Source organism: Takifugu flavidus, chromosome 1 (assembly GCF_003711565.1).
Source record: "Takifugu flavidus isolate HTHZ2018 chromosome 1, ASM371156v2, whole genome shotgun sequence".
NCBI classification, from domain to species: domain Eukaryota; kingdom Metazoa; phylum Chordata; class Actinopteri; order Tetraodontiformes; family Tetraodontidae; genus Takifugu; species Takifugu flavidus.
Window position 1 is genome coordinate 4,465,608 of NC_079520.1, and position 17,790 is coordinate 4,483,397.

The 17,790-nt window shown below is 44.7% G+C and overlaps 3 protein-coding genes across 3 annotated transcripts; 2 read left to right on the forward strand and 1 right to left on the reverse strand.

Annotated features, from left to right (window-relative positions):
* The first annotated feature begins 136 nt into the window (after nucleotides 1-136).
* Nucleotides 137-6,343, forward strand: gjc4b (gap junction protein gamma 4b). The gene is made up of 3 exons (XM_057040352.1): nucleotides 137-309; nucleotides 3,775-4,951; nucleotides 5,076-6,343. Exons 2-3 carry the CDS (start codon nucleotides 3,808-3,810, stop codon nucleotides 5,087-5,089), a joined length of 1,158 nt encoding a protein of 385 aa, XP_056896332.1. The 5' UTR covers nucleotides 137-309; nucleotides 3,775-3,807; the 3' UTR covers nucleotides 5,090-6,343.
* On the reverse strand, nucleotides 5,859-15,775 carry LOC130529775 (lactase/phlorizin hydrolase-like). The gene is given in 18 exon segments (XM_057040344.1): nucleotides 5,859-7,066; nucleotides 7,665-7,901; nucleotides 8,022-8,245; nucleotides 8,326-8,457; nucleotides 8,537-8,643; nucleotides 8,743-8,945; nucleotides 9,072-9,270; nucleotides 9,346-9,636; nucleotides 9,721-9,989; nucleotides 10,080-11,630; nucleotides 11,726-12,037; nucleotides 12,040-12,373; nucleotides 12,447-13,125; nucleotides 13,208-13,292; nucleotides 13,766-13,865; nucleotides 13,953-14,030; nucleotides 14,723-14,793; nucleotides 15,030-15,775. Coding segments are annotated over 18 exon segments (5,772 nt in total). The 5' UTR covers nucleotides 15,652-15,775; the 3' UTR covers nucleotides 5,859-6,788.
* An 88-nt stretch (nucleotides 15,776-15,863) lies between these two features.
* On the forward strand, nucleotides 15,864-17,494 carry LOC130531732 (lactase/phlorizin hydrolase-like). Its single transcript, XM_057043849.1, has 2 exons — nucleotides 15,864-16,941; nucleotides 17,484-17,494. Exons 1-2 carry the CDS (start codon nucleotides 16,362-16,364, stop codon nucleotides 17,492-17,494), a joined length of 591 nt encoding a protein of 196 aa, XP_056899829.1. The 5' UTR covers nucleotides 15,864-16,361.
* Nucleotides 17,495-17,790: the final 296 nt, after the last annotated feature.

Below are 17,790 nucleotides of genomic sequence, written 5' to 3' on the forward strand. Positions count from 1 at the left end.
AAAAGGCGAAACGGGGATTGCATCAGGAATGCTGGCCGTTGACGGTTTTCCTCCAGTGCGCAGACAGGGGGTGGGGTGCTCGGCTCGAACTGGGAGGAGAAATAAAGGACGGGGAGGGGAGACTGGGATTATTCTTTGTCCTCACCCAGCAGTTCAACGCGCATAACTCGGGAAGGAGGAGCACACGAATGGAGCTGAGCTGGATGGCTTGATAACAGAGCGGGAGCATTTGCTTTAAAAAGACAGAAAAGACGGGGGGAAAGCTCCCAACGCCAGCCACAACTAACAGAGAGGACCTGAAATCCCAAGGTAAAAATGATTTTTGTTGGGGGGGGGGCGTATAGCGCGGAAATAAATCGCGGCGACGCAGCATCACCGTCCAGCCTTCTAGCTTCTGCTAACAATGGTGAGATGTTAGTTCAAGTTGGGGCTTTAACTTTGTGGGAGAAGATGAATTTCTGACTGCTTTTCAACCAGTACAGTCCAAAAACGCCGTTTAATAACTCGGGAGAACGGAACTAATGTTGGTAAAGGAGCCAAAATGATCCTGCTAACGAAGTTTGGGCGCATCGTTTGGCACCGGAGCGGCGTTAATTTGCTCATTGGTAACCAGACTGGTCTCGATTCTCTCTAGTCTGTTTCGGGGTTTGTATTTATTTCTTTGGTATATTTACAATCATAATTATATTTTTGTCTGGCCTGACCCTGGAGGTTGGACTTAACGATGGAAGAATGCGCCGGGATGTTTTTCCCCCCGGCAAATCCTCAACTTCAGCGTGCTGAAAGAACCATAATATTTCATGATTTATACGTGTGTGTATTAATTAAGGACCGTTATAGTTTTCTTTTGTCGTTCGGCTCGATTTTAGTCCAATAATGCTGATACGAGACGCGCGCCTTGGCGTCGCCCCACGAGGTGGATCCTCTCGGACATGGATCAGCTCTTCTTTCACAATTTTTTGCGTGTATCCTGTTTTATTTCTCTCCCCACACCTGAGAAGCTTCGCCCGCTTTGATTAGGCCCCAGTTTGCCCCCCCAAAGCCCGAAATCCACCGGGCATCCGAGTCAGACCCGTGATCAGGATCCTGGCGAGTCACCACAAAGGGCCGCCAGTCCAGGAGGACCAAGTCTCTTCCAGGGAGAGGCCACTGCTGCTGGAAACAGGGCTCCAGAGGCATTTATAAACCAGTTTATAAAAAATAAGGGGGGGGGGGGTTAATCAGATCGGGCCACCATTAACTGGTCATCTACTGGTCATCCTTGGACATCAAGCTCTGATTTGCAAAGGTGATATCCCCCAATTCCACTTGTTCTTAAACTTTAAATGTTTGTGTGTTTGTAATGCTTCTGGTACCCCCCCCCCCCCCAACCAACCACCACTGTTCTTTGTCCTATAAAATATGCAGGTGCACACCTGGTAGCACAAACGGCTCACTTGTCTCTGTGCATTAAACTTGTGTACATTAGCTGTTCTTTGGATTTCTTTGTTTTCTTAAAGACGCCGAGTTCCCTGTTCAGGGCTGGGGAGTGCCCCTGAAATTAGAGCCGTTATATAGAAGCAGCACCAAAGAACCCTTAAAGCCCACAGATGTGAAAACATTCCACTTCCCTATCCCATGTTCTGTGCTTCTGCGTCGGTGTTTTCCTCCATGTGCTGCTTGAGATTTGTCCAAGAAAGATTTGTTTTGTCTTCGGAGGTTGACGTGGGGGACTGGACAGCAGGCTGACGTGGACTGGAAGCTCTGAAGTGGTTTAAAAGAGGACTTTTCCATCGGAATGTTGTCGGTGATCCTGGATCTGGTGCAAAATAGGGGGCCTCGGAACCATCTTTTGACCCAGAAGTGGTGGAGGTTGCAGACCCCAGAGTGTATAGATGAGCCCCTGTGCTACCCTGGTGTCTATTCAGACAGGCAAAGCTAGAGCCAGCCCCGGCAGCTGCAGAGCTCCGTGCTTTTTGCTGAACCGTACCCGAACTGCACCGACCAGAGGTGTTTCTGAGCTGCGTCTTCCTCAAAACAAATTAATGTTGCAACACTCCTCTCACATCGGTGTTTGAGACAACTGTACAGACCGAGTAAACCAGTTTGGGTAGAAGGCATTACAGGAAAAGCACAAGCTTAATTGGTGCCACTTCACACTGCCACCAGTGCAGCTGTGTGTGTGTGTGTGCTCTTTAACGTTCACACACAGCACCCCAATTTACACTCTGGTGTCGATCAATAGGTCTTCCTAAAGACCATTTGAAGATCTTGGAGGTTGTGTGTGATCTGACTGGCTTCCTATTGGGGTCATTTTTACACCCGAAGGTGTTAAAATGCCACATGTTTTTTCCCAAAAGGCGAATGTGACGGGAACGTTTTAAATGCGTCACCTGGTCTGGGTCCCTATTCAGTTTCAGCGGAGTGTTTGCCACCCTATTAACCGACACATTGTGTTTGAGTGATGCGCCCATCTCTGGTTTTACTGCCCTCCAACGTCACAATAGCAACTATTCAGTGCTTTTGTAACGTGACAGGTTGTGTGACTGCAGAGGCAAATTTGTTAAGTGAGGTTTCACATTCCATCCTGGCATTGGGTAGTTTAAGAATGGCATAACGTCAATCGGATTACGCGCCATGATCGTGCAGTCCTGCCCAAATTACGCATCGTGTGTTGTGTAATTACCAGGGCTGCGACAGCTGGCATCTGTCTCTGACCAGTGACTCAAAGTACACTGACGTGCACAGATTTTTGAAAGAATATATTGCATTGTCATGTCCCAGATCCTGGGGACAGTTGTACCAGAATTTCAGGTTTTTGGCTCAAACGGATTATCGGTTGACAGGTAGGTGTCACCATTTCTGCTTTACGCCGCTCCGATTTGTTGCTGTGCAAATTGGCATTTGCAGCTGTTAAATGACCTGACACCACACTGGTGTTTTTCACATGTACACCCACTATGTGATCTCTGTACTGTGGATTGATCTGGTTTAATACCAGAGACGCCAGAATGTGATCCCAACACAGGACTGCTTTTTAGTGCCAGATGGCCTGAGGCATTATGGTGCCCAGCGATCCTTAAACGAGCATCAAAATGCCATCTTGGGGTTTTTGTGTTCTTTTCCAATTTACAGTAAACACCCTAGTTATTTACGTGGCTCCTAGTTAAAGGGGGAAATAACTTGGCAGAGTTTTTAACGAAGGAGGCCAGACAGGGTGTGAAACCGCAGCAGTTCACTGCCTCATTATGGCTTCCACTATTAGCTCTTTATGACCGTTTTCTCTTGTATTTGGCAGTCGTGTACAGTTGCAGCTGAAGAAAACATTTAAGGAATGAAATGAGAACCGTGGCAAAGGGCCTCAGTGTGATTGGATTATAGCAAACAAAAGTGGCATTTTGCTGTTTTCTTAAGATCTAACATCAGCCGATCGACTAATCATTTCAGTGTACAATAACGGCTGTTCAATCTCAACACTTGTCTCCAGAATCACAACGGCTGCTGCAGCAACTTTCACTGGTTTTTATATTCATCGAGGAGCAGCGCAGTAGCACCGCCTTGTGGCCGAGTTGCTCAATAACGGGCCGTTTGTACGTGCTTGTCAGATTGAAACCGGTTTTTCTAAAGAGGAAGATTATTTTGTGCACAATCACTTCAGATGTACATGACTTTCAGATTTAACTTGTCCGGATTGTGTAACTATTTGGCAACGGGAAAGTGTATGAATCCAAAATTGTCTAAATGTGTTAGCAACTGGACAACTCTCTAATGTCTGCCTCTCTGGTTTCCGCACAGGTTTGAGCTGTCCCGTCCTGTTCCAGAGCCAAAATGAGCTGGAGTTTCCTCACGCGCCTGTTGGACGAGATCTCCAACCACTCGACCTTCGTGGGCAAAATCTGGCTCACCCTCCTCATCGTCTTCCGCATCGTGCTGACGGCCGTCGGGGGCGAGTCTATTTACTATGATGAACAGAGTAAGTTTGTGTGCAACACAAACCAGCCTGGTTGCGAGAACGTGTGCTACGACGCCTTCGCGCCGCTGTCGCACATTCGCTTCTGGGTTTTCCAGGTGATTATGATCACCGCCCCCACCATCATGTACCTCGGCTTCGCCATGCACAAAATCGCCCGGATGAACGACGACGACTATCGACCCCGCAGCAGGAAGAAGATGCCCATCGTCAGCCGGGGAGCCAACCGGGACTACGAGGAAGCGGAGGACAACGGCGAGGAGGACCCGATGATCCTGGAAGAGATCGAACCGGAAAAGGAGAAGGAGAAGGAGACCACGGAGAAGCCGTGCAAGAAACACGACGGGCGGCGTCGGATCAAGCGCGATGGCCTGATGAAGGTCTACGTGTTCCAGCTGCTGTCGCGGGCCATCTTCGAAGTCTCCTTCCTGTTTGGACAGTACATCCTCTACGGGCTGGAAGTCGCACCCTCGTACGTTTGCACGCGCTCCCCTTGCCCGCACACGGTGGACTGTTTTGTTTCCCGTCCCACGGAGAAAACCATCTTCCTGCTCATCATGTATGCGGTCAGCGGTCTTTGCTTGCTCTTCACCCTCCTGGAGATCATCCACCTCGGCATCAGCGGTCTTCGGGACTGCTTCTGCGCCCCCCGGCCTCGCCCTCCCACCCCGCGCCACTCGGCTCTCGCCAGCCAGAGGTCCTCCATCTCCCGCCAGCCGTCCGCTCCGCCGGGCTACCACACGGCTCTGAAAAAGGACCCTTCGGGAAAGATGGGCTTTAGGGACAACCTGGGAGACTCCGGCCGGGAGTCTTTTGGTGACGAGACTTCATCACGGGAACTGGAGAGGCTGCGTAAACACCTGAAACTGGCGCAGCAGCACCTGGACATGGCCTACCAGAACGGGGAAAGCAGCCCGTCGCGCAGCAGCAGCCCCGAGTCCAACGGCACCGCGGTGGAGCAGAACCGGCTGAACTTTGCTCAGGAGAAGCAGAGTGACAAAGGTCAGACCCTAATTTTATTGTTGGCGCATCTTTGCCAGGGTTTTGATGGAATTCTAGATCTGTAAAGTATTAATTCATTCAGAGGAATCCCTTTTGCTGACTGGTGTCGTCTGTCTGTTCACAGGTTTACGTGCCTAACTTCAGAACCAGCAAGCAGACATAAGGGAACCGGGGTGTGTGTGGGTACAGTGAATGAGTTTGCTTGAGGCGGATGAAGCCAGCCCAAGCTGTCCAGTGTTACAAGGAGTGGAACGTCATCCCAGCAATACTTGAGACAATTAATCTGTCTGAACATCCAAAGTGCTTCAAAACTAGCATCATACAGCGACAGTTACCGCGTACGTCTTCCTCAGGGCAGCTATTCTCTTAAGTTGTTTTTTAAATCTGACTCTGAGAGCCATTAGTCTTTTGTACTCTGTTGGAAATCCATAAATGAATGCATCTCAAGTTTGCCTTAGACCAGAACTGGAACTGTTTTGTTTTGAGCTTTTGTTCAAGACCAGAAAGGGTGTTGAACCCGAATGAACCTTTTCTTTAATGTGGAAGTGAATTGTTGAACAAAACTGAAGGCGCCATCCATTAGAAGGTACTGGCGTCGTTGGGTTGAAGATGGAGGCAATGAAGTCTTTTTCTTTGAATTATTTTTTTAAATTTCCAATTTATTTTGACAACGTCGGCACCGCATCGGTCAACGTTCCCAAGCCGGTAGCCTCGACGCTAACTGGAACACTCTTGGAGCGCCTTTGTCCAAAGGAATAAACAAACCTGGATAATGCTTGAAAAGACAAACCTGTAACTTTTGATATCGTCTTATAATGTTTTAAATGTGTTTTTTGATACTGTTCCTTTATTTTTGTATTAGTTGATAGTTGTGATATGGAAGAAGAGGCTCTGTCACTGTGGTTTATTTTATTTTTTAAAGATTTGCGTTCACTGCTGTCTTGGCTGCAGCCCTGTGACTGATGCATTCTGGAAACAGGTACAATTTAAAGTCAAATGCAACATTTATAGAAATGTCCACCTGCAGCTTGGTTTACATGACGCTTGATTTTCTTTGATCTGCAAACATTCCCCCTCCTCCCCACGGAGCCTTGCATCTGTTGGTTACATATTTTTGATAAAACTCGCGTTTGTGATCTGAAAGTGCTGGTTTTTGGATCTCTGATCCCAGTCTGACATTTGCAAACGATGTAACTTCAATGTGAACTCAATGCCTTGAATGTGCTCTTTGAAGACGCCATCTTTTGTATTCTGAATCATAGCCGCAGTGCTGTTACTGCCAGTTCAAATACGGTAATTTCAAGTTACTTTTGAGCAATGCTTTTTGTACTTTTATACTTTTTGTATTGATAGTACTTTGTGATTACTTTTAAATAAATTTTTTCCAGCAAATTGAATTTTCTCTTTATTTGACTTGAAAAGCTGCTATCAATGTTAAATGCTTCTCATCGACATTTATTTGCTTAAAATGTTTAATATGCATGTGAAATGGAATATATCCAGACTTGCTATTAGAGCTGTTAAAATATCGTCCTGAACGAACCTGCAGTGACCCCTGGTGGATGCACTCGCTTCCTGCAACCTTATAGTGCCGGTTTTTCAGCCTATTAAATGGAAATCCGTTTTACCTGAGGGCACTTCTTCAGCAAATTTTCCCAACTCTTCAAACTTCCTAAATACCAAAGTAACACCACAGCCGTAGGAAAGTGGAATCTCACCCTTGATGGCAGAAAGAGGCAGCAGAATTTTGGATTCTGGTTAGATTTTTATCAGTAAAACATGAACCCTGAGTACACAAGTATTAAATCAAACACCATAAAAAAACAATTATTTGTAATCAGGAAACCATTTTGAGGGATTCGACGTATTTCATTTTTCTTGATCCTTTTCGAGCCTTGAAGAAACAAAAGGTGGAGCAAAGAGCTCCAAATACGGCCACGACCAGAAGAGCAAAGATGGTCTGTAGTCCGGTCTCGGCATTGGTGATGGACAGCTCCATGCCCAGGAACATGACGGTGTTGGAGGGGCTCGGTGGGCTCGGTGTATTCGGTGGGCTCGGTGTATTCGGTGGGCTCGGTGTAATCGGTGTGCTCGGTGTAATCGGTGCACTTGTACCTGAAGGAAAGACCCCGAGGTCATCACATTCAACCTGTACAGGCCTGAATACAAATAGAAATCTAAAATTTTACCTGTAAACCTAAAACAAGCAATTAAATCCTTTGGTTAGATTTTTTTTTAATGCTTTCTGATTATCACTGTGATATTCAGTTTTTGTTTTTTTTAGGTTGCTCGATTGCGTCATGACCGAGAGTAAACCAGCAGTCGAGTTCATGGAAGGGGATGTCTGTCCTGACTCAGCACTATCCAGGATTAAAAGGTCAAACACAGAGTTACCAGAAAATATATTTTTAGGAACTTCACTTTACAAAATCCACGCAGAAGGATCACAGAATGGGAGAAGTGAAAATGTGTCAACGTCTACTTTGCTCTTCCCTTTTCTTGGCAGTCTTGGTCTGTTTTAAACCATGTGAGGCTACAACTGTTCTAAAGGAGCTAAAAGGTCATATCAGAGGTTAACGAATTCTCCAACTTAAACCTCTCCCCTGCTGGCCCACAACAGGAGATAACAGGTAGTGTAGGGCCATAACTTAGCCACATTTGAAAAAAGATTTGCAATGTTTTAAGTTTCCTTGATATCCTGATGTTATTTTACCTTCAGGCCCAGGTTTCAAGCACTCATGGGGTCCCAAGGCAGGGTCAGGGAATCCATTACACGTGATGATGGTGGCGTAGGTGGACACAGAATCTTTGGCCACCCTGGGCAGTTTGGGGTCAGAGTGATTGACGTAGAACAGCCCAAATCGCTCTGAAAAGCCCGTCGCCCATTCAAGGTTGTCCATCAGCGACCAGGCTGTGTACCCTCGGATATCCACATTATCCAGCAGGTAAGCTATGGGGGGGAGGGGGAGGGGGTTAACAGTTTAAGGAAAGCAAATCCTTGTTTGTATAATTCCAAATTTGCTCTCCTAAAAAGCAGAATTTGCTATGGAATGTAAAGGTTTGCTGTTACCTTTCAGCACCTGGTTGATGTATTTCTCATAGTAGTAGCTCCTGTGGATGTCATTCAGATCAATGGGCCCGCGCTCCGACATGCCGTTTTCTGTGATAATGATGGGTGGATTTCCATATTCCTCTTTAATGAAATTCAAAATCCTCCGGAACCCAAACGGCGAAACCTTGAGCCAGGATGATCCTGAATCCAGCCAGGTGCGATCAGCAATGGTTCCCGCACCCCTGATTGGAGAGATTTAAAAAAAATTAAAAGATCCTCAAATGAAGCCCAGGATGAGGGAGCAGGTGTGTTGCTAGCTCACCTGTCAGCGTCATAATGCTGAAGCTTTCCGTAGTCTACAGGAAATGCCAGAACAGTAGTGTAATGGTTGAAGCCAAAGTAATCGTAGGTACCCTTGATCCTCTTAATCTCCTCTGGAGTGAACTCTGGCAGTCTGGAGAAATTTAAGGTCGAAATTAACAGACGTGGTGTCATTTAATAGTTTCAACCAGAACTATATTCACTATCAATACCGAGATTTTGTAAGATTAGCTGCGAGGCTTCTTTCCCGAATAATTGTCTTCATTGTATCACTGTAGTCTCCATTGAAGACAGGATGTGCAAACCAGCCAATGTAAAACTAAAAAAGAGACACGGGACAGGTATTAAGGACATTCTGCATCTCCACAGTGTTAAATTTAGGAAAATAAAGGAAATAGGTGAGATGTGTTTGTGGCACCTGCACCACGCGTCTCGCGGCATCAACGTCTTCCTGCTTATATGGATTTCTGGGTTCTGACCAGTCAGAATTAATGGTGATGGAGATGATTCCCTTCTGTTTGTGTCGATATTTGTCATTATAGAGATGCCAGGCTTCAGCATGAGCTTTGAGAAGATGGTGCCCCACGATGTACGGCAGCGTCCCTGGTCGGAAACTGATCCCTTCACACGCACAACAATCAGTGAGAAAATGAAGGAAACCCACAATCAGGCATTGACTTTTAAGCGTACCAGAGAATCATAAATCGTAGGACAATCAAGCAACTATAAAAAGGCAGTGAATCATACCTGGGGCGGCGGCCCCATAGCCGTGGCCCACGTTAGCAACATTGTAAGGCTCATTAATCGTGATCCAAAATTTCACTTTGTGGCCTAGACGGTCAAAAATGAGATCAGCGTAGTCCTTGAATCTGTCAACGATTGTCTCGTTCTCCCACCCTCCAATGTCCTGCAGAGCTTGCGGAAGGTCCCAGTGATAGAGAGTGATCTGTTAGCAAGGGGAAACCAGTTAGGAAATGCAAAACATGCACTTTGTCTTTTCATCTGCTTTCGCCAAACACACATGAGGTTGGATGTTTGCAGCAAGCAGCGCGTCCACAAGTCGGTGGTAATAGTTGAGCCCGGCTTCGTTAACGTGCTTGGTGGTGCCATCAGGGAGCACCCTGGGCCAGGATATGGAGAAACGATAATGGGTCACTTTAAGTTGCTTCAGTATGGCAACGTCTTCGTCCACTTTGTTGTAACTGTCGCAGGCTATGTCTCCAGTGTCATCATTGAACACACGAAGAGGAGTATGAGCAAACTTGTCCCAGATGCTCAGACCTTTCCCATCAGCTCTCCATCCCCCTTCAATCTTGAGGTATAAAACATTTGTTTAACTTGACGAATTGTTAGAAATTGTGCAGTGTTTTGCATAGTTCCCTGCGTTTGCACTTACCTGGTACGATGCTGTGGCCGTACTCCAGATAAAATCTTTGCGGAACTGCCCATAGACTGGCTTCTCATCGTCTGGTGTAGGGAAACCATTGTTTTTTATAACGCTATGATAGAAATGAGCCGAGTACTTGGGTGTCCTGGGTCGATTTGGGTTGCTGAAGTCCACGTGGTGCAATCCAAATCCAACAGTGTAGCCCTTGCGCCACTCAAAGGAATCCATGAGAGATGTGGCTATGTATCCTTTCACATTTACACCATCAAGATCATATGCTGTAATTAAAGTAGAGACACAAACATGTAATTAAAAATAAATGATGGGAAATTGTGTAAAAATGTAAAATTTCTGTTTGGGAATGTCACCTTTTAATGCTTCATCTATATAGGTTTTATAATAAAATACTCGAGCAGAGTCATCCCAACTTGTTTTCTTATCCGTAGCGACTCCATTCTCAGTGACATAGACCTCTGGATTTCCATACTCCTCTTTGATCCAGTTCAGTAGTCTTCTCAAACCCCACGCTACCGCTCTCTGGTTGCTGATGGCAGTGGTTGGTGAATCTCCTTCCTCTGCTTCTGACAAATCCAAGTCAGACTCATAAGATGGAGGAGTAAGTCGTAATGTAGCATACTTTGCAATCTTTGTTGTGTAATGATTTATGCAGAAAACATCAGCAGTTCCCCTGATGAAGCGCTTTTCTTCTTCGGTGAAAGAAGGAAGTCTTGTCTCTGGAAGGCGTTGGAGTTCACTTTTGTTTCCGACTTGCCACTTCATGGCATCAGGGTAGTCACCGTTTTTGAAAATGGGATGGGCAAACCAACCCACCTGGAACTGCAGGGCGCGGTCAGCAGCCACCACTTCACGGACAACATTAATGTCCTTTGGTTCAAACCAATCAGCATTGAGGGCGATGGACACCAGACCACCTTGGGATTTACGATACTTGTCATTGTATGTGTGATAAGCCTGTGCGTGTGCTTTTATGAGGTTGTGTGCGACTCTATAAGGGGCGGTTCCTGGATTCTTAACACTTGGTGGGAACTGTCCCAGGCCGTATCCCAACCATGCAATCGTGTGAGGCTGGTTGAATGTCATCCAAAATTTCACTCTGTCGCCAAATGTGGCAAAGCAGAAGTCGCAAAAATCCTTAAAAATGTTAATCAGTTCCTCATTTTCCCAGCCGCCTCGATCTTGCAAAGCTTGAGGGAGGTCCCAGTGGTAGAGCGTCACCATTGGCGTGATGTTAGATGCTAAAAGGCCATCGATGAGTCTGTTGTAATAGTCGACACCTTGCTGATTCAGGGAGGTCCTCTGACCATCAGGAAAGATCCTGGACCATGCCAGAGAGAATCTGTATGACTTCACCCTCAGAGCACGAAGCATATAGAGGTCTTCCTCCAGTCTGTGATAACTATCACAGGCTACATTTCCATTGGATTTGTCGGGAGTACTTCCAGGTTTCTGAGCAAATTTATCCCAGATGCTTGGTCCCTTCCCATCAGCGTTCCATCCACCTTCGATCTGGTAGGCCGAGGATGAGACTCCCCAGCTGAATCCTTCTGGGAACGTACCATAGTGGTAGATCTTCCTCTGGAAATTTGACTGATGTGAGAATTTCTCCCAGACAACCTTTGATTTAGACGGAACCTCTGAAGGTGGTAGAACATCTGCTCGGCGGGGAAGGTGCATCTCTGCACCTTTCAGGTTGTCACCTTTGTGTGGACCAAACCCATTTCGTTTGATGATCTGAGAGTAGAAGTAAGCTGACTGCTTTGGGGTTCTCGGTCTGTCAGATTCATCAAAGTTGACGTGATGGAGACCAAATCTTTGGCTGTAGCCTTGTTTCCCCTCAAATCCATCCATGAGTGACTGCACCGTGAAACGTTGCACATCCACTCCGTCTAAGACAACAGCTACAAAATACACACACCAAAGAGACATTTCACTGAAATGAAAAGTTTTATGGGACAATATAAATAACACTACCTGAAATATTGCTGACGTTTACCTTTCAAGGCCTCATTGATGTAACTTTTCATGTACTCTATTCGATGGCTGTCATTGAACGTGTCCCCGCTGTACTCAGTCGGCATGCCATTCCCAGTTATATGGATCGGCACTTTGGTGGTCTTCAAATATTCAGTGGAAATGTAATTTAGAAGTCTGCGAAGACCCCAAGGTGCAGAGAAGATCCAATCAGAAGCTGTTGAGGACCACGAAGGATCCACGTGCAACTGGAAGTCCCCCACCCCCTGAGGACCAGGGGTACAGCCACCATCACTGTTATTGACCAGCCGGGAGGTGTAGTGGGTTAACCCAAAAAATCTGCTGTCCCACGTATTCGCTGGCGTTCTTCAGGAGTAAAAACTGGAAGTCTGGCAGGTTCAGAGTGAGGACACTCATTTCGTTTCTTTTCTACCTGAGTCTTTAGTGCAGCAGGATAATCTCCATCAACAAACACAGGGTGTGCAAACCAGCCCAGCATGGACTGCAGGTAGCGATCCGCAGCTGCTTTGTCTTCAGGTCTGGTTTGATCTTTGGGCTCAGCCCAGTCAGAATTCAGGGCAATGCCAACCTTGCCTCCTTGTGTCTTCCTGTACTTGTCATTGTAGACATGCCAGGCCTCAGCATGAGATTTCAGCATATGGTGTGTTACCTATCAACATATATATCTAGTTACTCAGGGAAATCAGGAAATAAAAACCTGTTCAGATTATTTGCGCTTTTACCTGGTAGGAGGCAACCACGTAGTCTTTGACTCCGGGTGGATGCTCGCCAGTGCCATACCCAGCATGACTGACCACCCACGGGCTGTTGAATGTGTTCCACGTCTTGACCCTGTCTCCAAACCTGGAGAAGCAGAAGTCTGCATAGTCCCTGAATGCTTCAACAATGGAGGCATTGGTCCATCCACCATGGTCCTGGAGTGCTTGTGGTAGATCCCAGTGGTACAGGGTGGCAACAGGTTGGATGCCAGACTCAACAAGGGCATTGATCAACTGGTCATAGTAGACGGCGCCTTTTTCTGAGTGGCCGCCTCCATGGCCTGCTGGGAAAATACGGGCCCAGGAGATGGAAAACTGGTAGGTGTTGACATGAAGACCTCGCAGCAGATAAACGTCGTAATCCACCTTATGGTAACTGTCACAGGCCAGATCAGCGGTCTGATTGTCAAAAACATTGTTTTCGTGGCCAAAACGGTCCCAGATGGTCTCTCCCTTCCCACCTTCTGACCAGCCTCCTTCAACCTTGAAGGACTCACTGGAGGTGGCCCACTGGAATCCAGCAGGGAACGATTCATTCAGGAAAGCGTCTCGCTCTGATGTTGTTCGCAGCCCAAATCTATCCCACACATCCCGATAACTGTTTCCAGAACTCTCAATTTCATCGTATTCTGAAACACCTTCACTGCTTGGAATGACACACAAAACAAAGATGTTGCAAATTCAGCCTGTCAATGCAAATACAGCAGCTGACCATAAGCTCTTACCTATAAGGAGCATCCTGTATGTACAGCTTACCAAACACATCAGTTATATCAACTCCCACAATGTTCAGGTCGTTGTTGTTCAAGACTGTAAATGAGGGTAAACTGATATCACCAAAATAGCTAATGGGTCAAAAAGCAGGCAGATGGAAATGTCATCTAGTTTAATACAGTGGAAATTATTGCAAAAAGGTGTGTATTGTAATGAGTCCTTTGTCATTTTTGTTACATTTTTAAACTTTATATCAGTCACTCTAAAGATTTTTCTTTGTTCTGTTTGTCAAACATCTGAAAAAAAATAAGTACTTCTTTAAAGTTAATTTACATAAAAGTCATGTGCTTTATACCCATGTTTTTTATGTATTTTTGTTCCTTGTTAAAGTTTACACCCACAACCACGAAGGAGGTTGTATTAATCACTCCTCATATTCCAAGATAATATTTTACCACATAATCTGGTCAATAAACTGAAAGCAGAGTTTAGTAGCGTTTACCTTTTATGAACAGTTACATAATATAGCAAATACTAGCCATTAGAATTTCAACTGTAACAATATTTACCTTGTAACAAATTACCAAGAAGCTCAAACTGAGACCCAGTGTCAGGGCAACCATCAGCAGTCATCGTATATATCAGAATAGGCAAATCCCCAGTGGTGCGCTACAACAATGGAAAAAAGTGCACATTGGTTCATACATTTTAAACAAATAAAAAAGGTTTCTTTACATGTTTGAGTGGTTATTATACCTGTATCCTTTGCAGCTCCTTTGCAAAATCTGATGCAGAAGCGCAGTTAAATTCTATGTGCACAGACAAGAAATCCATCTGTTCACATTAGTAGAAAAGAGAGTTGCAGTTGAGTTGGACTTTTTCTATTAAAGCTGCGTTTCTTTTTGTGATGTTTGAGGCATTAAATGGCTTAAACAGCTGTATATTAATAAACGTTGTTTTGTGATGATGTGTGACTGATCAGAGGCACTCTTGGATAACGGTGTGCTGACATGTCATGCTTTATCATCTGTGGTCCGATAAGAGATACAGTCTGTCATAAAAATAGGCATTTTTAAGTTGATTGTTAAAAATAGGAAAAAAAGGGCACCACCTAGACCTGATCTGGAGATTCATCAATTGAAAAAAATATATATTGCCAATTAAATAATGAGTAAATCAGTGAAATCTGTGCACTCCGGGCCCTTCATACACATTAATACACAGGAGTATAATGAGTTCACGGTTGTGCTTCTGTTTAAGTGCTTCATCTGCTGATAGTTTGATTTTTTTAATGTAAAAAAAGATGACTAAAGAATAAAGAAAAAAAAATTCTGTCCAGTATGCTGTTTTGCATGAGTGATAATGAAGAAAAGTACTAGTATATATGATCAGGTATACATTTATGCTGATAATATTTAGTTATTTGTTCCAGTCAAATGCCCAAAAGTCTAAAAAAGCCTAAATGTGCTGCAGTTACTTATGACATAGAAGAGCATTCTTGTTAAAGAATAGATTTTGCTGCTTACTGTAGTTGAACCTTTGAGCTGGGGAAGAATTTCGACATCATTTGCCCTCAGCCCCAGTGACAGAAGTCTCCCTGTGAAAAAATAAACAATAAAAATACCGGACAAAGTTGATTAATCTCCTTTAGGTGCTTTAGGTTTGGGTTTCTAGTATCATGTGGCAAATAACTAGGACTTGAATTCCTAACTGGTTGAAAAATGTGCTCCTTCAAAAAAAAGCAGTGAAATGATTTAATAGATCTCAGTGGAATTGAGATATGGCAGTAATGAAGATGTTTTGAGTGTCTACACTTATCTCTCTTTGTCTTACCTCTATTGGGAAACCTTTGATGAAAGATCTGGTGAATATTTCTGTTGAGCTTCAGGACATTTTGTAGAGGACTGGGAGCACCTGCAGGCTGTCCAACATGCCAAACATTGTCCAATTCACTCAGGGTCACCCAGGAATGGGCCAGTTCTCCGAACGCATTGAAGGCAAACTCAGCATATTGTTGAAACTTGTTTACCAGCTCCTGACTCTCCCAGCCTCCATACCTCGATCTCAGACTGTCCGGCACTGAGGATCCATGAAGAATGACCAGCGGCTGAAGGGCGGCATCCAGCAGCTCTTTCAGCAGGTTCTGGTAACAAGTGACCACAGACTGCTGTGGCTCCCTGGGAAGGCCTGTAGGGAGGATTTGAGCCCATGACAGCGGTACTTTGAAGTGAGTCACCCCTCTGCTCTGGAGGTACTTAAAATACTGTCTGGATCCTGAAGGTTTGGGATGACTGCAGTCAAAGACATCATCTACTGGACTGTCTGACTTTGCTGGAAGTTGTTTTGTCAGAGGACCCGCAACCAGCATGAAGAGCTCCTCTCCTCCCACCTCAATGCTGTGGCAAACATTCTGGCAAAAAAGACATAGAATAGCAAGCCACCAAAGATGCTTCATGGTGACTTGACGCAGATGGACTGATAGTATCTACTGATTGCCAAGCTGTTTTTATTCTCTCTTCAGTCTTGTCAAATTGCTCTGTTGCACAATGAAGATCAATATCTCATCCATGTATGGCAGCTTTCACTCTTTTATTGCAGCCATGTGATATGGTCCGAAAGACTCTGGACTTAAGCATCTTGATCGATTACTACATCCTCGCTGAACACATTCTTGAAAACTGTGAAATGCTTCCCTAAAGAAATGTTCATCCTTGACTTAGATCACAATGCATTTCTTACTATGCTTCATATCTTTATAGGGGTCTAGAGACAACGGGGATAGGTGAGGTCCACAAATATATTCCACGTTATTTACATAGCATATGTCACAATCAAGGTAGAATGGGAATGGGACTGCTTCATAGGAAATTCATAAAATGTATAGGCACCTGTTTGTTTATCAGATGTCTATACATTTTGTGAATCTTCTTTTTCACACCATCTTCAATGTACCATACATCTGTTTTGCCTCCTCTTTACCCCTTTTATCTGAAGCAATCAAGGTTGCAATTACACTTATCAAACACCTCGTAAAATAGCCACGCTGTGGTGACACCTGTGCACAGTGGCGCCTCTTATGAAACAGAGGGTTCAAACTTGTATACAGACCTCCTATAAAAGGTCAGTCTTCCAGCTAGTCCTTCAGTTCCCTAACACTCTGACAACATGTTACTGAAACTCTTTGCTGTGTGTCTCATTGTGTATGTGTGCATGTGCAGGAAACATGATCAGACCATGTTTCTTGCAGGTCCACTAAAGGACCAAAGGGTGAAGGGCCTGAAAGGTGAAAAGCTGGATACTATTGACTGCAGTTATCCTGTACCTTTGGATTCTAGACACTACTTTGAACACCTCCAGAGCAGAGGGGTGACTCACTTCAAAGTACCGCTGTCATGGGCTCAAATCCTCCCTACAGGCCTCCCCAGGGAGCCACAGCAGTCTGTGGTCACTTGTTACCAGAACCTGCTGAAAGAGCTGCTGGATGCAGGCCTTCAGCCGCTGGTCATTCTTCACGGATCCTCAGTGCCGGACAGTCTGAGATCGAGGTATGGAGGCTGGGAGAGTCGGGAGCTGGTAAACAAGTTTCAACAATATGCCGAGTTTGTGTTTGGAGAGTTTGGACAGCTGGTGCATTATTGGGTAACACTGGCTGAACTGGATGAGTTTGGAGATGCTGAGCTGCAAAATGTCCTTGATGCACACACCAGTGTGTACCGCCAGTATCACCAGCAGTTTCCAAGGCGAGGTAAGAGACTGATCTCTCATGTATCGCATCATTATGGGTCCAACAATAACAACATTAAAACCCCTAAATCTAATAATTCTTTATAAAAGATTTGTTTGCCATTTGCCAAAAATTTAGGATCCAAGTCTTTAAATAATTTAAGAAAACAACCTTCTCAGAATTAACTATACTATACTACATGATAAACTATTTTATAGTCTACTAAGTGAAAGAAAGATAAGATATGCTAATCTCGGCAGTATATGATAATTTTCTCCAGAGCTGTTTACTTTAGGTTCCAAAGGTCTTGATAAGAGATCTGAGAGCTGCATATCATTGAAAGTTTGTCCTTTCTGTTTAATAAAACACACAATAACTGATCAATCATGTCATGTGTGCCAGATGGAGGAGTATCTGTTGGACTAAAGGCCAGCGAAGCCCCAAAAATGTGTGACACCCAACTCCTGGTGAGGTCACACCATCATTCAGATCATTAAAATGTTCCAAAAGAAGCACATAAATCAGCATATATTTGTCATGTGTCTCCTGTGTCCTCATTTCAGGAACATTCTGATTTTATATCGCTTCAAATCCAGTACAACTGTACCACCAGGGTGGCTGAGGAACTGCAAAACACAATGGTGATCATTCACATCTCTTAAACCTTTTAAAATGAACGGTCTGATGTCGGGTGTTAAACAGTATTATGTTGTTGCAGGAAAAATGCCGTGACAAAGCCATTTTATTTTATGATGTCAACATCAATGGCTGTTCTCCTTATCAGTTCCTGTCAGATAGCAACATTTTAAAAGGTAATGTACAGTCAATACATTTGGTGTTTCTTTATTGTATTTGGAAAAATAACCTTAT